Consider the following 25883-nt stretch of genomic DNA (forward strand, 5'->3'; position numbering starts at 1 on the left):
AGGAGGTGGGTTCTAACAGCAGCCTCATTTACCAATGAAGCCGCTGCCGAGAAGAGCCAGGTACCTTGCCCAGGGCTTCCATGAATGAGCGCCAGAGCCCAGCAGTGTGACCCCAGACAACCCCTGCCTGCCTTTGCTGTCAGGAGCCGCTGTTCTCATCCGCCCAGCATGCAAATGATGAGGTTACAGGTTCCAGGAGGATGAGGTTCCAGGAGGATGAGGTTCCAGGAGCAGAGCTGCAGGCAGCGTGGCGGGGCATGCGGGCAGAGCTGGAAGGGGTCTCACAGCCCCTCAGGTGGAGGAAGGGGAACTGCCCAGACCACTGGACCACTCGGCATCAGCCAAGAGACAGCACTTGCATCAGAGGAGGACTGCAGAACCATCCAGGAAACCAGAAGGTGGGAACCAGGGGAGGAGAAATCTCCTGAGAATAATGGAGCCAATTCAGCTAAAGAGAAGACAAGAGATGGGGAAGGGGGCAGAGGGGCTGACGTGAGGGAGGAAGTGATGGAAAACCAGCACATGGAGGGGCCTCCACCCTTAGTGTCCTTTTCTCCCCAGTGCCCCATCTCCCCAGGAACCTGAGACCCACAAACAGAAGTCACCTTGCTCAAGGTTGCACTGCTATGCGTGGTAGCATGATTTCTGATATTTCTCCTCTACTGGCTTAGGGAGTAGATGGATGTGGGTGGCCCAGAGCCAGTTTTTTCATGCCAGAGTCCAACTCTCTGAGGAGCTCATTGCAGGCTGGGGGCACCAAGCGGGACCCATGGGTAGGGTGGAGTCGGTGGCGTCTCAAACTTTTTCTTTCCGTGATACTCCCCTTATGCTTGTGGAGGGGAAAAAAAGCAGATTCTACTCTTTCCCAAAGGCATCCTCATGCAGGGAGACTGGGAAGGGGCCCTGGAATCTGCAGTTTTACAGGCACCCCAGGGGTTTTTGGTGGAGGTGGCTCCCGTCCCCACTGCAGACATACTGGTGAGGACCTGCTCAAGGTGGGGATGAAGTCTGGGCTGCAGCAGGCACAGGGGGTGTCCGTCCCCCGTATTTGTTCTGAAGAAAGTGAGCATGTGTGATGGGACAGCGAGGGGGTGGTGGTGGTGGGGCGAGCAGGATGCTGACAGGGTCTCAGCAGAGAACTGTCCTCAAGAAACTAAGCCCAGTGGTCCTTGCCTAGGACAACTTTGCTCCCCCAGGGGACATCTGGCAAATTTCAAAGACGTTTTATTGTCACAGTTGGGAAAGGAGAGAGTTTCTGGTATTGAGCGGGTCAAGGCCAGAGGTGCTGTTGAACATCCTGGGACAGCTTCTCCTGCCCCTCCGCTAACGCACAACAAAGAATTATCCTGCCCCAAAGAGGAGAGGTTAAAAACCCTAGAGCCACTCAGGTCACCATCCCCAACCCCTCTCCAGGATCTTGAATAAAAACTTGCACTGCATCACATCTGCTAAGGAACAACATGACGTGGGAGATGCTACAATCACAGTCAGTTGGCTCAGGTGAAAAAAATCACCACAGCCAGGTGCATCTCTGTCCCCCTCCCATTCTTTTCCAGCCTGTGCCGCAAGCCAGCAGACGCTTTGGATGCACTTCACGAGCGATTGGTGCCACCTAGTGATACTAGAGTTAATACCAGCAGGACTATTTCCAAGAGCTGGAAACTGTTGGTTATTAAGGGGTTTACTGCTTACTGCTGTGAAGCTTCTATGGAAATAAATGAAGACCACCCAGATGAGAACAAGTAGAGGCTATTTATTCAGAACTTTCAAACAGCAAGAGAGTCAATTACAATCAACTGTATTTGGCAGAGACTCCAGTACAAGTGGAGAATCAAATGCTAGTAGAAAAGATTTAGAGAGAGAAAAGAAAAGGCATCAGGTGCCCTGAGTTGAGGGTTGTTGGTTTTGGGAGGCTGGAGGCCGGGGCATCTTGTGTGCCTGGGTTTGGAGAGGTTATTTGGCTTTCTATGATTGGTTCTGAGTTGGCAGCGGGGGCAAAAATTAGAGAAGCTGCCGTCATTAACTCGGAGAAGGCAATGGCACCCCACTCCAGTACTCTTGCCTGGAAAATCCCATGCACGGAGGAGCCTGGTAGTCTGTAGTTCATGGAGTCTCGAAGAGTCAGACACGACTGAGTGGCTTCACTTTCACTTTTCACTTTCATGCACTGGAGAAGGAAATGGCAACCCCCTCCAGTGTTCTTGCCTGGAGAATCCCAGGGATGGGGGAGCCTGGTGGGCTGCCATCTATGGGGTCGCACAGAGTCGGACACGACTGAAGCGACGCAGCAGCAGCAGCAGCAGCAGCAGCAGTCGTCATTGACTAAGTTCTGAGTATTCTGGGCCCATTGCTGTAGAGGCTGTAGACCAGTGTTCTGTTGTCATATGTGGTCCAGCCAGTGTCTGTTTGTATATCCAGCCTCTTAATTCATTAGCCATTCTAAATACAGTAGTCCTGCTGTTACTAATCACGAAACATTACATAGAGTTATCCATGCGAGAAGCAGTTTGACTGCAAATCAACATCTGTGATTTTCAAAGCCTCCCCATTCAATTTTTGATTTAGGGTTCATATCTGATGTAACTGTTTGATTTTGTGGTCCATGATGTCTTACTGTGTACAACATTGCTCTCCCAGCTGAAATCCACATGGGCCTCAGGGACCCCTCAACTGCGCCTGTGTGGGTGACTGTAATTCCTTGAAATGCGGCAGCTGTATTTCCATCACCACCGCCGCCGCCTCCAGCTACTACCACCTCAGCTCCATCACCACAAGACTGATGGTTCTCCAACTGTGTTCCCAGGCCCAGAGGCGGCAGCAGACCAGAACTCGTTAGAACTGCAGATTCTCAGGCTCCATGCCAACCTACAGGATCAGACACTGGGGACGGGGCCGGCCCTCAGGGGGTTCTGATGGATGCTAAAGTTAGGCAGCTGCCGCTTCAGGGGAATTTCTAGGATGCCACAAGGGGCTCAAGTCAGATCTTCCATGATGTATCCTCCATATCTGTGAAACAGAACAACTTCTGTTTATCTAGATAATATAAACAACACTTGCTAACATTTAGTGACACCTGGTGTTACGCACGTCACATACAGCTTTGGCTTTCAAAAGTCTGAGAGGCAGGATCTGTTTATACCTCCATCTGACAAGCGAGGAATAGAGGCTCCAAAAGGCGAGGTGACTTGTCCCTAACGTTATACAGGCTACACAGAACTGAAACCAGGCTTATGTGGCTCCAGAATTTTGCTCTTAACCACTGGTAAAGATAACAATTGCCGGACTTCCCTGGCGGTCCACTGGTTAAGACTCCATGCTTCCAGTGTTCTATCTCTGGTCTGGGAACTAAGGTCCCATGTGCTACATGGAGAGGCCAAGAAAGAAAGAAATAATCAAACAAAAAAGATGCTAACTGCCACATGGATGGAAGTCTAAAGAATTTGTATAGTTTTAGTCAGAGTCCCCAGCCCCATTTGCCTGAAGTCAGAGGCCCAGACACACCATCTGAGGTCACCTCTTTTATTTTGGGGGGAAGATAAAAATTTTTTAATTTATCCTTCCGCCAAACTAATTTCCATCTGCAGTTATTTTTTAATGTAAAAAGCAATGAGTCAACTGAAGAAAGGGCTGTGGCCTTGGCTAGGCCATGGTGACACTGGGACACTCAACTGAGAACCTGGGCCCATGGGGATGAGCAGGACTGGACCCGCCTCAGGGAAGCGTCTCCAGGAAGGCTCTGCGGTGCCACGCCCTCTGCTGGTAGACAGTCTCAAGGACAGTATAGTTCCATAACAGGAATCTTCAATAATGAGTTGTTTTGGGGATCATAGCTCCCAGATCAATTCAGTTCAGTCACTTAGTCGTGTCCAATTCTTTGTGACCCCATGACTGCAGCACACCAGCTTCCCTGTCCATCACCATCTCCCAGAGCTTGCTCAAACTCATGTCCATTGAGTCAGTGATGCCATCCAACCATCTCGTCGTCTGTCATCCCCTTCTCCTCCCGCCTTCTATCTTTCCCAGCATCAGGGTCTTTTCCAATGAGTCAGTTCTTTGTATCAGATGGCCAAAGTGCTGGAGTTTCAGCTTCAGCATCAGTTCTTCCAACAAATTATTCAGGACTGATTTCCTTTAGGATAGACTGGTTGGATCTCCTTGCAGTCCAAGGGACTCTCAAGAGTCTTCTCCAGCTCAAAAGCATCAATTCTTTGGTGCTCAGCCTTCCTTATGGTCCAACTCTCACATCCATACTTGACTAATAGGAAAACCGTAGTTCTGACTAGACGGACCTTTGCTGGCAAAATAATGTCTCTGTTTTTAATATGCTGTCTAGGTTGGTCATAGCTTTTCTTCCAAAGAGCAAGCATCTTTTAATTTCATGGCTGCAGTCACTATCTGCAGTGATTTTGGAGCCCCCCAAAATAAAGTCTCTCACTGTTTCCATTGTTTCCCCACCTATTTGCCAAGGAGTAATGGGACCAGATGCCATGATCTTAGTTTTCTGAATGTTGAGTTTTAAGCCAACTTTTCCACTCTCCTCTTTCGCTTTCATCGAGGCTCTTTAGTTCCTCTTCGCTTTCTGCCTTAAGCTTGTGTCATCTGCATATCTGAGGTTATTGATATTTCTCCCAGCAATCTTGATTCTAGCTTATGCTTTATCCACCCTGGCATTTCATATGCTGTACTCTGCATATAAATTAAATAAGCAGAGTGACAATATACAGCCTTGATGCACTCCTCCATATCTGGTTCTAACTGTTGCTTCCTTACCTGCATACAAGTTTCTCAGGAGGCAGGTAAGGTGGGCTGGTATTCCCATCTCTTTCAAAATTTTCCACAGTTTGTTGTGACCCACACGTCAAAAGCTCTAGCGTAGTCAATGAAGCAGAAGTAGATGTTTTTCTGGAATTCTCTTGCTTTTTCTATGATCCTATGGATGCTGGAAATTTGATCTCTGGTTCCTCTGCCTTTTCTAAATCCAGCTTGAACATCTGGAAGTTCTCAATTCACATATTGTTGAAGCCTACTTAGCTTGGAGGATTTTGAGCATGACCTTGCTAGCATGTGAAGTGAACGTAATTGTGGGGTCCTTTGAACATTCTTTGGCATTGCCTTTCTTTGGGATTGGAATGAAGCCTGACCTTTTCCAGTCCTGTGGCCACTGCTGAGCTTTCCAAATTTTCTGGCATATTGAGTACAGCACTTTTACCGCATCATCTTTTAGGATTTGCAGTAGTTCAGCTACGATTCCATCATCTCCATTAACTTTATTTGTAGTGATGCTTCCTAAGGCCCATTTGACTTCTCACTCCAGGATGTTTGGCTCTAGGTGAGTGATCACACCATCGTGGTCATCTGAGTCATTAAAATCTTTTGTATAGTTCTTCTGTGTATTCTTGCCACCTCTTTTTAATAGCCACTGCTTCTGTTAGGTCCATACTGTTTCTGTCCTTTATTGTGCCTATCTTTGCATGAAATGTTCCTTTGGTACCTCTAGTTTTCTTGAAGAGATCTCTAGTCTTTCCCATTCTATTGTTTTCCTCTATTTCTTCGTATTGATCACTAAAGAAGGCTTTCTTACCTCTCCTTGCTATTCTTTGGAACTCTGCATTCAGATGGATATATCTTTCCTTTTCCCCTTTGCCTTTTGCTTCTCTTCTTTTCTCAACTATTTGTAAGACCTTCTCAGATAATCATTTTGCCTTTCTGTATTTCTTTTTCTTGGGGATGGTTTTGATCACCGCCTCCTGTATAATGTTATGAACCTCCATCCATAGTTTCTCAGGCACTGTCTATCAGATCTAATCCCTTGAATCTATTTGTCACTTCCAGTGTATAATCCTAAGGGATTTGATTTAGGTCATACCTGAATGGTCTAGTGGTTTTCCCTACTTTCTTCAATTTAAGTCTGAATTTTGCAATAAGGAGTTCATGATCTGAGCCACAGTCAACTCCCGGTCTTGTTTTTGCTGACTGTATAGAGCTTCTCCATCTTCAGCTGCAAAGAATATAATCAATCTGATTTCAGTATTGACCATCTGGCGATGTTCATGTGTAGTGTCGTCTCTTGTGTTGTTGGAAGGTGTTTGCTATGACCAGTGGATTCTCTTGGCGAAACTCTTATTAGCCTTTGCCCCATTTCATTTTGTACTCTGAAGCTTGGAGGGTATAGTTAATGGCTGGCCATACTTAAAACCAGTGGAGTTAGGTATGACTTCTGTCTTGGGAACTTCAAAAGGGTCTGCACATCTTGGGAAATGGGAGTTGGATTGTTAGCCTGCAGTGCAGGAGTCACCAAGTTTTCCCGCAATCCTTAGGCTGTGAGTGGCAGTCACACTTCCAGCAGCAGGCATGGGCCACGTCTCCAGGGTCTTTCCACTTGTGAGTCCCTGGCAGACTTCTCTGGAAGGCTGTCACCCACGTAGAGATAAAGGGTCGTGAATGTAGAGGTGACTGTGGTACCCTAGCGCAGTCAGCCTCCAAGCCCCAAACAGCAGAGCAGATGCCCACTGGCCTTCCCTGGCTGTCCTGACTGATTTCCAAGCTCTGCTCTGCTCCTCTTTGCTTTCTACAGCTATCTGGCCTTCTCTGGTTCTTCACAGTTAAAAAAAACTCCCTCAGAACCTCACAGCAAACACCTTCCTATTTGGGGGCTTAATTCTTTTTGCGGCTGAACACCCTCCCACCCGTACCACCCTCCCCTCTTCTCCCAAGTAGCTGCCATCCTGGGGGGTTCTCCTTGTTGCCCAAATCTTGGCTCTGTGCACCAGTGCCAAACAGAAATATGGAGACAGAGTTATGGAGGAGAAGGAAAGAGCGGCTTTATTCATTTGCCAGACAAAGGGGGAACACAGTAGGCTAGCGCCTCAAGAACTGTGCCCCCCTCCCTGGTAAAGAGGGAGGGGTTATATAGTCTGGCAAGGTACCTGAGAAGGATCAAGACGGTAACAGTCTTGCATTCTTCTTCTGCAAAGTTTCAAAAGGGTGAGGTTGCTGACAAGGTTAGGGTGTGCAGCGGCTTGGATGGTTAGGTCTCCTAATTCTTGAATACCCTTTAATCGTGCCTCAGGTGGTTTCCTGGCTGCTCCTCCCTTGATTAGCAACTGTTCTGCCCTTTGGGACTCAGAGAAGGTCATGGAGGCTGGAGTCTTGCCTACAAGAAATGGGGGACAAAAAGACCTTCGTGTCCAGGAGCCCCACAGGGCATCGTCCCCATTGTTCCCTTCTTTCATGGTGAGATCTTCCTCAAAAGTGATGAGCCTGCAAGGTCAGGATGAGTGTTTCCATGTTCCCAGGACCTCGCACGGTAGATATTATTGAGCCTCGATAAATATTAGATGGAGTTTAAGAAATATAGACTTGGTTGAATGAATGATCACTCTTTCCGGAGCCACAGCCCCGGGTTCAAACACGTTCCCCAAATCAGGGCAGCCTGGGAATCCCGCCGTCCAGGGACAACACCCCCCACCCAGCTCCTCCCACCACCCTCCCGGTCCCGCTCAATTGAAAACCATATCTTGTTCAGGAACCTGCTATCAATATCCCCGGCATTCCCGCGTTTCCACGCTCTTTGTAAGGAAAGCTACAATGTCATTGGAGAGACAGAGGCACAGTGGAGAGACCGGGTGTGGAGGGCGCGTTTGGCGTTAATTCTAGTTGTGGGACCCCAGGACCCGAGGGCCGGGTGAATCTCTGCCGGAGTCTGGGTCGCGTTCGCTTTAAAGGGGCGGTTCCCGAGCCGGCGGGCGGGCGGTCCCGGAAGACGCGCGTTGCGCGGCCTGGGCGTCGGGATCCCTGCTCCCCGGCCCCCCAGGGTCCGGATCCCCGGTCCTCGGACCCCCGGCCCCTCTGGGTCCCGATCTCCGGTACTCCGCTCCGCGACCCTCCGCTCCCCTTCCCCGCCCCTGGCGCCCAGACCTCCAGTGCCCTTGGGACCTCGGCTCTCTGGAGCCCCCACCCGACTCCTCCCCACCGCGCGCTCGCTGCCCTGGTCCTCGACCGTTCGCGCTGCCCCCGCCCCCGGCCCCAGCTCTCCACCCCTCGCCTTACCTGGTTCTTCCTCACCCCCATCAGGCTCTCCGCACCGCGGCCCTCCGATCGGTGCCCCTCGCGCCCCTCTCCGCGCAGCCCTGCTGCGTCCTGGCCCTCGGCGGGTGCACTCTGGCGCCGGCGGGCGTGCGCGGTGACCCTGCGGTCGCCCGGCTCCGTCTCCGCCCGCGCGGCCGCCTCGCGCAGGTCACGTCCCTGTCCTGGGGACTGCACACGGGCGGCCAGGTCTGTGCGCCCCCTTCATCTCGCTGCTGCCCGGCTCTTAAACGGAATACTCAGCGGAGGCCCGGACTCATGTCGTCCTTGCGGAAAGAAGGAACATAGATGGGCCCTCCTTAAGTGGAGGCAGGCAGCCGAGGCCGTGACCTCTGGGAGAGGATGGTGACCCCCTGGCGCTTCTCTCTCAGGGTCTGCTTGGCGCACTTGAGAGGTTTTGCGCTCAGAAAGGAACTCGGCCTTCTGAGACCCTCTGGGGGCTGTCGCAAGGCTAGACTCTGTTGGCTTCTGCTTGGCACTTTGCCCAAACTCGTCTCCACCTGTGAGGACATTGGCAAGGGGGCTCCGGAGAGCGTACGTCGACAGACCACCAGTTGGAGTGACCCGGCTGAAAATGGGCCGCTGGGAAGAGTCCCTACGGAGGGGCGGCTGGGCTGGCTCCTCCTGCACGTGCGCATCTGGCTCAGAGCAGGGGCTCTCTTGGTGAAATTCTTCCCCCTCCTCCTACTCTATCCCCTCACCTATCTGGCTCCCAGTGTCTCCAGTCTCTGGCTCCACCTGCTTCTGAAAGCCACCGAGACCTCGGGCCCCACCTACATCAAGCTGGGCCAATGGGCCAGCACCCGGCGGGATCTCTTCTCAGAGGCGTTCTGCGCCCAGTTCTCCAGGCTGCACGTCCAGGTGTCGCCCCATCCTTGGACTCACACCGAACACTTCCTGCGCCAGGCCTTTGGGGAGGACTGGGAAAGGGTCCTCTTCTTTGAGAAGCAGGAGCCAGTGGGTTCCGGCTGCGTGGCCCAAGTGTACAAAGCGCGAGCCAATCCTGCCTTCCTGGAGAACGACAGCATCCAGAGACTGGCTACGGCCTCCAGACTGCAGCTCTCCTCGGAAACTGGGGCAGCTGGGGGGCTGGGCGAGCTCTCTGGACGCCTGGAGAAGGCGGGGAGGCCTCAAGAGAGTCTTGCCGACCAGTCGTTTGTAGAAAGGCTGCTCTTCCCTAAAGCGGACCTGGTTGGATCCAATGCATCCTTGTCTCAGGCTTCAGGGACCGCCCATGAACAGGAGCCAGATCACCTCGTCCCCGTGGCGGTGAAAGTAAGTTGTTCTGATGTTTGCAGCCAGGCCCTCCCATCTCTAAAACCTCACCAACTCCACGGGACTACCCAGGTCAGGATACAACCCTTTGCAAATTACCCCACGGTGCCTTCCATTGATTTCTTTCAGCTTGACCATTATCTGAGTACCTGTGACACACAAGCTGTTTGATTTCTTGGCTTGAAGGAGAGTGATGCGAATGGCCTGAAAAAGGAAGATGAAGAGGCTGTGGAGTTGGCTGTCTCTGCGGGGGGAGGACCCATCATCCATCCAGCTGACCTCTTGGCTCTGGGGTCAGGATAAATGGGAGACAGACTAGGTTAGGTGTTACTGTGGCGAGTCCAAGAGGGCAGCGTTCATTTTTACATCAGCTTCCTTCTCGGTTCACTTCCAGTTACCCCTGCCCGGCTCCATCATCTCTCCTCTCCACACTTTTCCATCCCTGATCCGAACATCCCCAGGAGAACTAGCGGATCCTAGTAGCCAGTACCCTGGTGCTCTCACCCTCACAGAAAATCCCTCCCACGGGTGCCTCACTGAGACAGGCTGAATCATAATTTCCAAGGGGAGAGCCTGACCTGGCCTTTTATAATTGCTGCAAATGAGTCGCAACATCAGGCATGTTTAGGAAACATTTGTCCAAAGTATCTTGAAGTTTCCCTTTGCTCTGTGGGAGACTAAAGGAGTAGATGTGCCCATCAAGTCAGATGCATTATTTCATATGTATGAGGTACCTGAGATGGGCTTTTTTTTTTAAACAGGTTCAAAAAAAATTTGCTTATTTATTTGGCTGTGCTGGTTCTTAGCTGTGGCACGCGGGATCTCCTTCCCCCACCAAGGGTTGAACCTGGGCCCCCTGCATTGGGAGCCCAGAGACTTAGCCACCGGATCACCAAGGAAGTCCCTGTACTAGTTTTTCTTACATGTTTATTTACATTCCAGTTTATTCTGAAAAGGATTTGTGGTGGAGGTAGAGGCTGTTATCTGCGTGTTTTAAATGATGGAACAGGAGGCTGAGAAGAGGCTGAGTGGCCAGTCCAGTTTCATATAGGAGATGAGTTGCAGAACTGGAGTGTTTGAAACCCAGAGCTCTTTCCATCTCACCTCTGGAGTCCTGTGACTCTAGAGCAGTATTTTGCAGGCTTGGGACTACCTGACCCAGTTACCTGGACACTCAGTAAAATGCAGATTTCCACCCCGCCTCCCAGCCAGTCTGATTCAGTAGGTCTTGGAGGAGCCTGGGGCTCCACACTTTTACCAAGCAGCCTATGTTGGCTTTTATGCTCGCTGATGTTTGGGAGCCGCTGATCTAAGCTCAGTGTATCTGGAAGGGAGGCCAACCTATTCTTCCCAGCAAAGCTGAGTGCCGCTCAGGGGAGCAGCCCTCCCGTCCCCTCAGGAAGGCACAAAGGAATGGGTGTTGGACCTGCTTCCCCTCAGCCAGCTGATTGTCCTTTTTTTTTTTTTTGCTGGGGGTGGTGGTGGGGGGGATGTTGGCTGCACCACAAGGCACAGGTGACCTTCGTTTCTCAACCAGGGGTTGAACCTGCACCCCTTGCATTGGAAGCACGGAATCTTAACTGCTGAATTGCCAGGAAAGTCCCCTAGACCTCTTTTGATGGTGGGACCCAGCCCTGGCTAGGCAAATGTGCCCTCCTGATTGATCCCTCCTCTGTCTCACTGTTCTTCTCTTGGCAGGTGTTGCACCCTGGCCTGCTTGCTCAGGTGCAGATGGACCTGCTGCTGATGAAGATGGGCAGCCGGGTCCTCGCACTTTTGCCAGGAATCAAGTGGCTCAGCTTGCCTGAGATCGTGGAGGAATTTGAGAAGCTCATGGTGCAACAGGTGGATTCACCTTCTCTCAATCGTAAATAGCACATGACAGTTTTTGCTGTTAGTAGCTGCTTAGTAAATGCTGAATGGATGAGCATTTTCTCAGGGCACTATGGCTAATGTAGAATATTAGTCAGGATAGGTGATGCTAGCTGATATAACAAAGAATATCCAAACCTCAGTGAGTTAAGGCAGCAAGGTTATTTCTTGCTATTCTGTGGAAGTTCCATGCAGGTAAACTGAGGGAGCAGGTGGGAGTTCCACGCCACTGTTATTCAGGGACCCAGTTTCCTCCAAAATTAGTCATCTAGGGTCAGTGTGGAGTGGGGAGAGAGACCATGAAGGGTCACATAAAGGATTCTGTGGCCAGGCCTGGAAATGATGAACCTCACTTCTTCCCAGGCTACATGTCAGGCACAGTGTAACTACAAGGGAACTTGGGGAAGGCGGTCTTGCATAGAGCTTGGGCTGCAAATGAAGAGTCTGGTGGAACAGACAGCATTGTCTGTGCTGCAGTCAATGGCTGCACTCCAGGAGGAGAAGAATCAGGGAAGTCACATACTGTGCCTTGGGTTTAATGAGTAGACAAGGGCCCTGTGCAGGGCCTTTGGGACACCTGTTTAAGGAAACAGACTCAGTAGACCCAGTGGAGTCACTCAGGGCTCCAAGGAGCCATCTGTGCTGGTTTCCTGGCGGTTGGCACAGAAATTGACAGGCTTTCAGAGGCCATGTGCCCAGTCTTCATTTATGTCATCTGACTTAGGGTTTTAAGCCCCAGTGATGTATTTTCATGTTTAGAAAGCTTGGCTTTATGATATGGAGGTGTCTCTTTTGATACTAAAAGAAAATTAAAACAGAAAAATAGCTGCTGTTCCACCACCCATCTTGGTGTTAATACTTTCAGTTCCACCAACCACTTGAGCTTCAGTTCTGCTTCAAGAAGTCTGATATGCATTGTGAGATCCCATCACTTCAAGTTCAGACCTCTATAGCTCTACAACTCACCCCATTTTGCCTCAAAAATCAACTCTTCCTACCAGCTGTAGCTCTCGATGGTCTCATAATGCTGCCTGGCTTGAAAGCTTGGAGTCTGGGTGCATGTAGGGGGATGTATGTTCATTTATAAATTCATACAACAAGTATTAAAAACTCTGTTAAGATCTGGTGAACTAAGAAAACACGTGGGGTTCCCTGAATCTCCTGTGATGGTGGGACCCAGTCCTGGCTGGGCAAATGTGCCCTCCTGATTGGTCCCAAGAAGTATATATTGGGAGGAGGAGGGCTGATGTGAAATATTTGTAGCACAAGTGCTAGTTACAATAGGAGTTCTTATGGGTTCAGCTGGGCTTAGCCGAGGCCCAGCAGAGGAAGTGGTTATTCCACCCTGCGGGTCCAGGCTCCCCAGACTTGAGCGGAGTCTTGAAAGGAGTGTCTGCAGTTAGACCTAATGGGGGAAGAACACTCGAGTCAGGTGGAGTACAGAAGGCACTCAGAGGGGAAGTGTTAGGCGGGCTGGGACATTCCTGGTCTACAGATTGGGTGCAGCCGGAGTTTGGGGCTGTGAAAGAAGGAGGCTGTATCACAAGAGATGAACCTTGAGGGAGAAGCTGGGCCCAGACCATGTCCCACCTTGGACGTCATCCTAACCAATGCAGGCTCCATCCTGCAGGTGGTGGGGGGCACCAGCAGATGAATTATAGAGAGGGGAGGTGGGGGACAGGGAGCCCAACTAAGACACCTCTGTTGGGGTTCAGGTGACTGGTTTCGAGTCACCTTGGGAGGAACAGTGGGGTAGAAAAGAACAGCTCTGAGCATGAGGGCTGCAGAGCTGATGGCAGCGGGTCTCCCATGGGTGTGAAGGGTGAGAGAGAAGGAATCCTCTGCAGGGACTCCCGGGGGCGGGGTGAATGTGAACTCTGGAAAGTTCTCCAGTGTCTCTGCTGTCTGCAGCTTGGAGTCATGTGGTGGGGAGGGATAGGGGGTCAGGACTTCCGGGGCAGCCCTCACCCTCAAGTGTCCTGGGAGTTCTGCAGGAGGTTAGCTGGGGCAGGCAGGTGTGTCTCGGGCTCTGCCAGCTCTTGGGGGGTTCAGCGTTGCTGTCCCTGGCCCAGACTACCCCCTCCCTCACCTCTTCCCTCCACTTGTCTGTAGATCGACCTGCGGTACGAGGCTCGGAATCTCGAACTCTTCCAGTGCAACTTCCTGAATGTGAATTCCGTCAAATTCCCCACGCCTCTGCGTCCCTTCGTCACCAAGGATGTCCTGGTGGAGACATACGAAGTAAGAATGAGAGCTTCCCTAGCCGTTTGCCCTTTACTCACAGCCAGGTTGTCTCTGCTGCACAGGAATGCTTGAGTCTGAGAGGGGTTTGGAGCCGCCTGAGGGTGGGAGATAGGGCAGCAAGGTGGGAAGAGCCTGGCCCTGCCCTCAGACTTGCTGGAAGTCTGCTCTGCCAATTGTATCTGATTCGGGTTTTTCCCTATGCTGTTACAAAAAACCCGAATGACTTTTTTGGCCAACCAAGAATTTGCTGGGTGGCTTCAGTTACCTCCTGTAGAACAGCAGGATACCCTTCCTGCCTTGTAGGAGTCAATGACACATTGAATGCAAAATGCCCTCCACACAGAGGAAGGGCCTCATGGCCTTAGCTGTCTTCTGGTCCAGCTTCCTTTGTAAAGATGGTAATGAGACCCAGGGGAGTGGCCTGAATGACCCACTGTTACTAGCTGTGTGACTTTGAGCAAGTTACTTAAACTCTCTGGGCTTTAGTTCTTTAATTTGTTAATTAAGGATTACAGGATCTATCTCAACAGGCTGCTCTGACAATTAAATAACCGACCTGTATCAAGTGCCTATGGAGCAGCTCCCCTTTCTTCTCTCTTCCTTTTCTTTCTCTTCCAGTGAGGTCACAGAGCTCCTTCGTGTCCCTGTTGGCTGATTCTTGACTAGAAACAAGCTCACCCTGACCTCACAGCCTCTCTTACCTGTGGGCGGCAGTCAGTGGGTTTCCTCCCTGGGGAAACTATGGGACTTGTTGAGACAGAAGGGAAGCGTAAATGTCGATTACAACTCACTTGTGGGTGACGGATTCACAGGTGTTCTAGGAAAGGAAAAATGCTTCGGGTCGCTCCCCAGTCAGAGGGAAGGCAGCACCTGTGTGTCCCCTGGAGGATGAGGAGCCGCGCAGTCGCGGGCTGTGCGGCTGAAGCGGTTCTCACCCCGTCTTCCTCACAGGAGAGTGTGCCCGTGTCCAGCTACCAGCACGCAGGGATTCCCTTGGACGTGAAGAGGAAGATTGCGCAGCTGGGGATCAACATGCTCCTGAAGATGGTGAGCTCACAGTGGGGAGCCTCACTGCCTTGTCCTGGATCTCCGGGAACTCGCCGTTACCCTGGAAGCTTTTCTGTGCGTGGCCTGGTGGAGGTGGGATGGTGAGGCTGACTCAGCCTGGAGTAGCTCTGGTCTCTCCGCAGATATTTGTGGACAACTTCGTCCACGCGGACCTTCACCCCGGGAACATCCTCGTCCAGGGCGCCGACGGTCTCGCCCAGGGCCCAGAGGCGCGGCTGCAGCGGGTGGACGTCTGCGAGGCTCTGGCAGTGGCTGTGTCGCCGGCCCGCTGCCCGCTGCGCCTAGTGCTGCTGGACGCCGGCATCGTGGCCGAGCTGCAGGCCGCCGACCTGAGGAACTTCCGGGCTGTCTTCATGGCCGTGGCCATGGGCCAGGTGAGACCCGCCAGGCCCTGGAGGGGAGGGGAGGGGCGGGGTTGGAGCCGAGTTTTTTTTTAACCACCGGCCTCCTCAGGGTTTGTCATTCTTGTTAATGCTGGCATTTGCCAAGGGTGCTCCCGAGAGAGGAAAAGAGGGAGGAGGAAGAGGAGCCCAGATGAAGCCACTGAGGGTCCGTAGACAGAACAGGCTTGTTCCTGGCAGCTCATAGTTTAGGATGATGGGAAGAAATGCCTCCTTCTCCTTGATGTTCTGGTGGTTTCTGTTCCTTCCTCAGTCACTATACATTTGGGCTTTGGAAATGCTAGCTTCTTGACTAACAGCGGCCCCAAGTGTGTGCTATCTGCTCTGAGAAGGTGGGGCTGGAAAGAAGCAGCGGCTCAGGGAACCTACTCTCCAGGTGTGGGAAGACACCTAGGGCAGGAGGAGATGACTGGTTTTCACTTCTCATCCCACTCCTCTGAGGGGCTCCTGTGGTTGAGAATTATTATTTAGGAAAAGGGACTCAGCGAAACCTCTGTGAGAGTCAGCCTAAAGTGCCACATCAAGGGGGACAGTGAATTCTCCAGCAGGAAAGACCCGGGAAAGATGGAGCTGGATGGACTTCCCTGGTGGTCCACACTCCCAGTGCAGGGGGCCTGGCTTCATTTCCTGGTCAGGGAAATAGATTCCACATGCCGGGACTACGAGTCTGCATGCCGTAACCAAAGGTCCCACATGCTGGGACTAAGAGTCTGCATGCTGTAACCAAAGGTCCCACGTGCCGCAACTAAGACCTGATGTGGGAAAATAAAACAAAACCTGGGAAAAAAGGGCAAAATTGAGAGACGCCCCTGCTTAGGAGGCTTCTGGGGTGGAGGGGTGGTGGTGGTGGGTAGACCAGAGGCTTGAGTCTGAGCCAGTTTGAAAGTGTCCCCTGGGCCAAGGTTAAAGACCGAGGTGCAGTGGTGGGTGGGGGCTGGGAGGTGCTCCTCTGCACAGGTTTGGGCAAAGGAAGAAGGTCACAGTCAAGGAGGAAGAGCTTGGCTCCCTGGTCATGACCAAGGGGGCCAGGTGGGTGTTAGGAAGATCTTGGAGCATCCTGGGTGAAGGAGGAGCCAGCAGGCTGTGAGTGGGGAATTCTGCTGGGGCAGGAAGACCACCCTCGAGGAGTCCGTCCTGGAGGCAGGCCTCTAGGCCAGGCCGGTTAGTTGGCAAGCAGTGCTGTGAGGAGCGTGAGCAGCAGGGCCCAGGCTCGGCCACTGGGCCTGTGTGGCCTCAGAGACAAAGGAGACCACGCAGCTCCGGCCTCTGATTGTGCTGAGCACAGGTGGGGCCTCGCCGACCGAGAGAAGCAGCAAAAGGCTTTGACTGATGACCAGGTATTATTGGAAGGCAGCGAGGTAAAGTTTAAAATGGATGGGGAGGTGGGGCACAAAAGCAGAAGGGTAGAGAAACTGGGGTGGAAAGAACTAGGATCTGAAGACGTTTGGGCAGAGAATCCAGGATTAGGCCCTCTTGATTCTAGGATGTTTTTTCCATCTTCCAGGGCCAAAGGGTGGCTGAGCTCATCCTGCACCATGCCCGGGCCAGCGAGTGCGAGGACGTGGAGGGATTTAAGGCTGAGATGGCCCGGCTGGTGACCCAGGCCAGGAAGAACACCATCACCCTGGAAAAGGTGAGCAGGCCACTGGAGGGCTGGGGGTCCTGGGGTGTTTACCAAACTTGCCCTTGGACAGCGCAAACTGCAGGTCTAAGGGAGAGGTCATGGGGAGAGGTCTTGAGGGGACTTGAGTTTTTCTTTTTTAAATTTATTTATTTTTAATTGAAGGATAATTGCTTATCCGATATTGTGTTGGTTTTTGCCGTACATAACATGAATTGTCCATAGGTATACATATGTCCCCTCCCTCTTGAACCTCGCTCCCACCTCCTACCCCATGGCTTGAGTTTTAAGGCAGATAAAGAACAAACCTTTTCCTCTGCCCACATCTTCCATCTGAGCTACCAGGGAAGCCCTTACCTGAAGTGGAGCCCACTTTGAATTCTGGACACAGTTCTAACAAAGCTGATTTTTCTTCCCAAGTTCATTCCCAAGTCTACTCTAGCTGGATCGAGTCAGAACAAGAGGTGGCCCCCGGGCAGTGAGGAGTGGCAGCTGCCTGTCTTATTTATTCCAATGTGATTTCTATATATGCCGGGCATGCTGGGGAAGAGGCCTCCAGGCTGGTTCTCCTGGCGGGGCGGTGGTCTTTGAACTCAGTCATGAGATGGAAGTTGGGCTTGTGTGAATGTAGTCCTTTTGGGGATTTGTCAGGCAGTCCATTTCCGATCACTGGGGTGTGTGTGTGTGTGTGTGTGTGTGGGTGTGGGTGTGGGTGTGGGTGTGGGTGAAGGGCAGGTAAGGGAGAGAAGTGGTTCCCAGTAGCTCTCAGGCTCTTTGTTCTGTTTTCCAGCTTCAAGTTTCCAGCCTTCTCTCGAATGTGTTTAAGTTGCTGATGACTCACAAGGTGAGGCCTGGGCGGGGAGCTTGCGCTCTGGTCAGGCAGGAGGGAGGTCTGTAGGGAAGGCAAGTGGCCTCAGGGTTGTGGCAGGTTTTTCTCTTATGGGAGATCACTTTTAGAAATGTTCTGCACACCGATCCCTCTGCTGAGAGTGCTGTTTCTACTCCCTGATGTCCAGCAAGGTTTTCCTTTGATCCCATTGTAACCCTACATTGGTGGGGTTTTGGGGGAAAAACTTTATGCTTTCTAAGAGTTTTGACAAGTTCTATTTTAAAAATGAATTAAATCTCATGTTAGGATTAGGGAAAGCTTTCATCATTGCTGGGGGCTGGCTTGGAGAGAACTGGGAATGAAAACACACTCCTGGGAGTTCATTTGCTCAGGACAGGGAGGTTGAGGCTCATAGCCAGCTCAGTGCCCACCACCTCTGACCTGGGCAGCCTCTCCAAGTCCCCAGAGGCTGCCAGGAGGGCCAGGTGAGGCCATGACATGGTGATCAGTGCGCTTTGACCTCCCTTTAGCCACCTAATTCAGTTGTATAACATCTATTAGTATCTGATTTAATCCCAACATTCCTTGAGGCTGGCACCAAGCAACTCGCTCTGGCCCCCGAGGCCACCTGACCAGGGAGCCCCACTTCCAGTGACTTTGTTCTTTAGCCCTGGGGCTTCCATTGGTACGCAGCCTTCCTCACACACTGTGTGGGACACACGGTTGCCAGTGCTTTAGATGTTTGCTGTTGTCATTGTGATTCCCAGGATGAGAGAGCAGAGAGAGGGCCAAGTGCAGCCATTCTCTTCAAATATTTCACCAGGCACTTAATTTTAAAATAATTAAAAAATTTTAGATTATGGTTAAAAACTAATATACAGTTTACCCCTGCCCGCCTCCAAGTGTCAACCACATCCACACAGTGGTATAACAGATCTCTAGATCTCTAATAAAATCCTATTCCTACTGAACAAAAACTCCACGTCTCTCTTCCCTGAGCCCCTGGCAAGCACCAGGTCCATAGATTTGATGACTCTTGATTTTTCCTATAAGTAGGATCATATGGTGTTTGTCTTTCCGTGACTGGCTTATTTCACTCAATGGAGTGTTCTTGAGGTTCATGCATGTTGTAGCAGATGACAGGATTTCCTTTTTAAAAACTAAATAATATTCCATTGTATGTACTTAACCATTCTTTATTTGTTCATCCTCTGATGGACATTTGGGCCACTTGTACTTCTTGGCTACTAAGAACAATGCTGCAGTGAACAGCATGCAAATATTTCTTCCAGATCCTGGTTTCAAATTCTTTTGGACATTTATACAGAATTGGGATTGCTAGATGATATAGTTTTTAAAATTTTTTTATTGAAGTATAGATTTATACAGGGCTTCCCTGGTGGCTCAGAGGGTAAAGTGTCTGTCTGCAATGTGGGAGACCTGGGTTCCATCCCTGGGTTGGGAAGATCCCCTGGAGAAGGAATGGCAGTCCAGTCCAGTATTCTTGCTTGGAGAATCCCATGGATGGAGGAGCCTGGTAGGCTACAGTCCACAGGGTCACAAAGGGTTGGACACGTCTGAGCGGCTTCACTTTCTTATAGATTTATACATATTATTATTATATATATATTTTTAGCTTTTAAGGAAGCTCCATACTGTTTTCCAGTTCAGTTCAGTTCAGTTGCTCAGTCGTGTCCGACTCTTTGTGACCTCATGAATCGCAGCATGCCAGGCTTCCCTGTCCATCACCAACTCCCGGAGTTCACTCAGATTCACGTCCATCGAGTCAGTGATGCCATCCAGCCATCTCATCCTCGGTCATCCCCTTCTTCTTTTGCCCCCAATCCCTCCAAGCATCCAAGTCTTTTCCAATGAGTCAACTCTTCACATGAGGTGGCCAAAGTACTGGAGTTTCAACTTTAGCATCATTCCTTCCAAAGAAATGCCAGGGCTGATCTCCTTCAGAATGGACTGGTTGGATCTCCTTGCAGTCCAAGGGACTCTCAAGAGTCTTCTCCAACACCACAGTTCAAAAGCATCAATTCTTTGGCGCTCAGCCTTCTTCACAGTCCAACTCTCACATCCATACATGACCACTGGAAAAACCATAGCCTTGACTAGATGGACCTTAGTTGGCAAAGTAATATCTCTGCTTTTCAATATGCTGTCTTGGTTGGTCATAACTTTTCTTCCAAGGAGTAAGCGTCTTTTAATTTCATGGCTGCAGTCACCATCTGCAGTGATTTTGGAGCCCCCCAAAATAAAGTCTGACACTGTTTCCCCATCTATTTCCCATGAAGTGATGGGACTGGATGCCAAAGTCTACACAATTTTACACTCCCACCATGAGTGTGCATATGTAACATGCTGCTTTCTTCTGATTTGCCCATCTGACCCCTCAGACAACTTTTTGGGCCTTAACTGAGACAAAGACCCTTTAACTTTCATCAAAGGTTATTTCCCCATGAGCCATCCTTCTGTTTCCTGACCTGTCCACCTGAAAGCAGATTCCTGTTCTAGGTTTAAATCCTGGCTCAACTCTTCCTCATGCGGGCTTCCCTGATGGCTCAGTGGTTAAGAAGCCTCTTGTCAATGCAGGAGACATAAGTTCAACCCCTAGTTTGGGAAGATCCCCTGGAGAAGGGAATGGCTACCTCCTCCAGTATTCTTGCGTGGGAAATCCCATGGACAGAGGAGCCTGGCGGGCTACAGTCCATGGGATCCCAAAAGAGTCGAACGTGACTTAGTGACTAAAACAAACAACAGACTCCTCTTCACCCAGAGGACTTGAGCAAATCACTCAGCCGCCCTGAGCCTTAGCTTCCTTATCCACTGAATGGGCATAATGAAGTACTTTTGAGGATTAACTGGGTAATCCATGTAAACTATTATTACTGTTAACCTGGCTCCAAAGGGGAAGAAACCCTGCTGTATTTGAGCAAAGCCAGATGTGGTTGGTCTCAAAAAGACTACTGTGGATTTCGAAGAATGACCCATATTTAGATTTATAGTTTCTGGTGGTGTTTGTTGTTTAGTCGATAAGTTGTGTCTGACTCTGTGTGACCCATAGACTGTAGCCCACCAGGCTCCTCTGTCCATGGAATTCTCTAGGCAAGAATACTGGAGTGTAGCCATTCCCTTCTCCAGGGGATCTTCCCAACCCAAGGATTAAACCCAAGTCTCCTGTATTGGCAGGCAGGTTCCTTACTGCTGAGCCACCAGGGAAGCCCAGTTTCTCGTGTACCTGTGAACTTTTCACTTTAGTATTTTTTAAGTCATCCACACTCACACACCTCCCTTAAAGAAGAGCTGTACACACTGCATCCCCAGATGTTTTCTTACTATTTCTAGTGGGTGGGGGGTTGGGTGAACAGATGAGATGGTGGGGAAAATGACTGGATAGGGAAAAGAACGTTCAGTTCAGTTCAGTCACTCAGTCATATCTGACTCTTTGCTACCCCATGGACTATAGCACGCCAGGCTTCTCTGTCCATCACCAACTCCTGGAGCTTACTCAGACTCATGTCCATTGAGTCAGTGATGCCATCCAACCATCTCATCCTCTGTCCTCCCATTCTCCTCCTGCCTTTAATCTTTCCCAGTATCAGGGTCTTTACCAATGAGTCAGTTCTTCATATCAGGTGGCCAAAGTATTGAAGTTTCAGCTTCAGCATCAGTCCTTGCAATGAATACTCAGGACTGATTTCCTTAGGATGGACTGGTTGGACTCTCAAGGAACTCTCAAGAGTCTTCTCCAACACCACAGTTCAAAAGCATCAATTCTTCAGTGCTCAGCTTTCTTTATAGTCCAACTCCCACATCCATACATGACCACTGGAAAAACTATAGCTTTGACCAGACAGACCTTTGTTGGCAAAGTAATGTCTCTGCTTTTGAATATGCCGTCTGGGTTGGTCATAACTTTTCTTCCAAGGAGCAAGTGTCTTTTAATTTCATGGCTGCAGTCACCATGTGCAGTGATTTTGGAGCCCAGAAAAATAAAGTCTTTCACTGTTTTCCACTGTTTCCCCATCTATTTGCCATGGAGTGATGGGACTGGATGCTGTGATCCTAGTTTTATAAATGTTGAGTTTTAAGCCAACTTTTTCACTCTTCTTCACTTTCATCAAGAGGCTCTTTAGTTCTTCTTCACTTTCTGCCATAAGGGTGGTGTCATCTGTGTATTTGAGATTATTGATACTTCTCCTGGCAATCTTGATTTGAGCTTGTGCTTCATCCAGCTAATTAAGCAGGGTGTACAAGGTTAATTAGCCTCGATGTACTCCTTTCCCAATTTGGAACCAGTCTGTTGTTCCATGTCCAGTTCTAACTATTGCTTCTTGACCTGCATACAGATTTCCCAGGAGGCAGATCAGGTGGTCTGGTATTTCCGTCTCTTGAAGAATTTTCTAGTTTGTTGTGATCCACACAGTCAAAGACTTTGGCGTAGTCAATAAAGCAGAAGTAGATGTTTTTCTGGAACTCTCTTACTTTTTCGATGATCCAGCGGATGTTGGCAATTTGATCTCTGGTTCCTCTGCCTTTTCTAAATCCAGCTTGAATGTCTGGACGTTCACAGTTCACGTACTGTTGAAGCCTGGCTTGGAGAATTTTGAGCATGACCTTGCTAGCATGTGAGATAAGTGCAGTTGTGTGGTAGTGGGAACATTCTTTGGCATTGTCTTTCTTTGGGATTAGAATGAAACCTGACCTTTTCCAGTCCTGTGGCCACTGCTGAGTTTTCCAAATTTGCTGGCATATTGAGTGCAGCACTTTCAAAGCATCATCTTTTAGGATTTGAAATAGCTCAACTGGAATTCCATCACCTCCACTAGCTTTGTTTGTAGTGATGCTTCCTAAGGGCCACTTGACTTCACATTCCAGGATGTCTGGCTGTAGGTGAGTGATCACACCATTGTGGTTTTCTGGGTCATGAAGATCTGGGTCATACAGTGTATTCTTAGCAAATATACATTTCTGGGTCCTGAAGTGTATTCTTGCCACTTCTTAATATCTTCTGTTTCTGTTAGGTCCATACCATATCTGTCCTTTATCTGTAAGAATGTCACATAGATGATAAAAATCATCTGGGCAGGCGCACGATGTCCAGAGTGGATGTTGCTCTGTTAATGCAGGATACTCTCCGTCTATCCGTGGGCTTCAGAAAGAACCCGTTTCTCTGTTTCAGGTAAAGCTTGAGAGCAACTTTGCCTCAATCGTGTTTGCCATCATGGTGCTGGAGGGGCTTGGCCGCTCACTGGACCCTAAACTGGACATCCTGGAGGCAGCGAAGCCCTTCCTTCTAAAAGGACTAGCGACCTCCCGCTGACAGCAGCAGTGGGGGCTTCCTCTCAGAATAAGAGGCCTCTCCCAACAGCCTCTCCTGTGGCAGCTTGGATGTCCTAGAACTGGGATTGTGGAGGGCCTGCCACTGTGTTTCACCCTGGTTTGGTTTCAAGCATCTGTTTCCAAAGGTCTGGGATTGCTGGGGAAGTGAAAGGAGGAAGGGTCCTGACAGCTCAGGCATGGAAGCGGGGCCTGGTGTCAGAGAAACTTACAGGGAAAACATTCTTTGGAGGAGGACGAATAAATTTAGTTATTTTGTTTTCTGGGTTTTTCTCTTCTCTTCTTAACCTCTGTACTCCTGGATCAGGTTGGTCTTCCTGGTGAGACCAACCTGAGCTTCCCTCGTGGCTCAGACTCTGATATTTAGGTTAGAAAATGTTACAGAACCCTGTAGACCCATGGTTTCCAAATTTTGGGGCGGCGTGGCACATACCATGCAAGATCTTAGTTTCCTGACCAGGGATTGAACCCATGCCCTCAGCACCGAGTCCTAACCACTAAACCATCAGGGAATCCCCCCAAGTATTTTGTGTTGTTTTTTTTTGTTTTGTTTTTTCCCCTCAAATGTTTTGATTATGTGCCCTGTGGGTAAAGGGTTGCATATATTTATATATACATTCACATATAATTTATTTACAAGGTTTATACAGGTTCTACCATCACCAGCAAATCTCTGAAGACACAGCTTACAGTTAGGGCACGTTTCACTGTATCTCAAATTATCCTTTTGATAATTAAAATCTTTTTTACCAATCTTGCTAAATTTTATTATAATGTAAAAGAAAAAAAACAATGATAAATGGTTAATGTGACATACTAGAGACAGGAACAGAGTCAGCTCCACTATTTTTCTTAAAGTTTCCCTGTGCTCACATATTAGCATTTAGATACTGGTTTTTCTGAGCATTCTACAGAGCTAATTTTGGTTAATATTAACAAATAGATAATATAATCAGTACATTCCTGTTAGAGCTTCCCTGGTGGCTCAGACGCTAAAGAATCTGCCTGCAATACTGGAGACCCTGGTTCAATCCCTGGATCAGGAAGATCCCCTGAAGAAGGGCATGATAGCTCACTCCAGTATTCTTGCCTGGGAAACCCCATGGACAGAGGAGCCTTGGGAGGCTATAGTCCATGGTGTCACAGAGAGCTGGACATGACTGAGTGGCTAACACTTTCACATCCTGTTAACCAGGACTTGAAATTCGCAGTAGCACCCAGCGACACTCCAGCAGTGAAGGAAAACAAGGGCGGCCATTGCCTGGCCCTCGGCACTGGGCCAGCGCACAGGCCATTCTCTCAAAGCTGCTCTGACACGTGGCTGGCCCACATGGACTTAGAGTATTCCAGGGTCAGTTTGTAGAGTGGATATTAATAAAGCTTAATTTCTTAATTTTGTTTAAAAGTAATGTTTTTTCCAGCATCCCAGTGGATTCTCCTGCTTGTTTTGGAGACAGTGAGTGGAAAGTCAAGCCTTCCTGCTCTCTGAGTCCTGCTGTGACGGCAGGACTAGATTCTCCCATTCTTTCCTTCTTAAGGATAAAGTTCCTGTCTTTTAGGGAACAACTGAGAACAGAAGTTATCTTTAGATGTTGGACAGAGATTCCCTTGGTGCAGTTTTTTTTTTTTTAGAGGGGTGGAGATGTTATTGGCACTTCCCAAGTCTTGAGGGTAGAGCATTTGAGTCAGGCAGTGAGGGCTTGGGGGCTCCAGGTAACCCTGTTCAGCTCCTTCCTCATGGGCAAACCAGCCAGACATTCAGCCCTTTGTGCCAAATGCACATGCATTTGTGCTGTGGGACAAGAGACGGGGGCACCAACACAGAGCGATATCTCCCTGAGCGAACACCAGCACCTCTGAACCTTTCTTGAAAGCCAGTGGATTCCATCAACTTACTGTGATAATCATTAGTTATCTCTCACTGCATACACACTACCCACAAATGTAGCAGTTTAATACCTGGTAGTCTCTGCAGGTCAGAAATGTAGGCGAAGCTTGGTGGGTCCTCTGCTCAGTCTTGCACGGCTACAAGCATCTTGGGGCTCCACTGGGGCAGGTCTGAATTCAGGTTTACTCACGTTCCTTGTGGGCTGCTGGACCGAGGGCCTCAGTAGCTCAGGAGCCATTACAGCAGCAACAGAAAATGAACACAGGCTGAACTGAAGAGAAAAAATGGTTATTAATGGCTGTGCTTTAATACAGGTAATTGGCTGATTTTTAAAATAAGCATCTTAAAAAGGCTAAACTTGATTTATACATTCATCTTCATAAGGAGAAAACATTACTTCTTGGGTGTAAGTAAATAAATAAAGGGGCAGTGGGGTGTCACTTGGAAGGGAGATCCCAGTTTAATCCCTCCAAAGTAGAAAGAACAAGGTTCATTTCTGTGTTAAAACTGCTGGAAAGATAAGTTCCTTTCTTCTTTTGGAGACTTAGAGGGAAAGGGCGATCAAGCAACCTTTAAACGTAGAAAATTAGAGAATTCCCTGGCAGTCAGTGGTTAAGACTCAGTGCTTTCACTGCCATGGTCCATGTTCAATCCCTGGTTGCAAAAGTAAGATTCCAAGAGACATGCGTGCAACCTAAATAAATAAAGAACAAAACTAGAAAATTAAATAAACATGAAGCCTTGTGAACAAGGTTTTTTTTTTTCCTTCCTCATTCCCCTGCAGTGTGCTTTTCTGAGAATCAAAAAGAGGGCCATTGTGCAACCTGCAAAAGGCAGTCAGGGATATTTGCCCTTGGAATTTTTAGAACATGTCTGCAACACAAACATGCGTTGCTGTTACACAAAATTGTGTACTGATTGGGACCCTAAACTTTTCATAGTAAAAAATCAGAATTAGTCATGCAAAACATCTTGGCTGGCTCAGGATCCAGGGATCGGGAGCGCCGCGTATATTGGGGGCTTGCTAAAATGCAGATTCCTTGGCCCTATCCAGCCATAATAGCTGGGGTCGGACTCCTCAGGGGATTCTGATACCTCCAGTCCAGCTGTTGACATTTGAGAACCACGGGCTGCGGGTTGGTTATCAAGCTCAGGTTTGCAGAACAGCCATATAACGATGAAGGCTTTAAAGAAATCGTGGAGCCTTTTCAGGGGAGGAATACAACGGACTAGCTTGGATCTGGCAGCCTAGGA

At 49.6% G+C, this 25883-nt stretch overlaps 1 protein-coding gene across 1 annotated transcript; it reads left to right on the plus strand.

Moving 5' to 3' along the window:
• The first annotated feature begins 7790 nt into the window (after nucleotides 1-7790).
• Nucleotides 7791-22993, plus strand: ADCK2 (aarF domain containing kinase 2). Its single transcript, XM_052639160.1, has 8 exons — nucleotides 7791-9360; nucleotides 11059-11205; nucleotides 13345-13473; nucleotides 14428-14523; nucleotides 14667-14918; nucleotides 16450-16578; nucleotides 17357-17410; nucleotides 22584-22993. The coding sequence occupies exons 1-8, from the start codon at nucleotides 8428-8430 to the stop codon at nucleotides 22722-22724; spliced, it is 1881 nt and encodes a 626-aa protein (XP_052495120.1). The 5' UTR covers nucleotides 7791-8427; the 3' UTR covers nucleotides 22725-22993.
• The last annotated feature ends 2890 nt before the right edge of the window (nucleotides 22994-25883 follow it).

The sequence above is a fragment of the Budorcas taxicolor genome, chromosome 4, assembly GCF_023091745.1.
Source record: "Budorcas taxicolor isolate Tak-1 chromosome 4, Takin1.1, whole genome shotgun sequence".
Classification (NCBI taxonomy): domain Eukaryota; kingdom Metazoa; phylum Chordata; class Mammalia; order Artiodactyla; family Bovidae; genus Budorcas; species Budorcas taxicolor.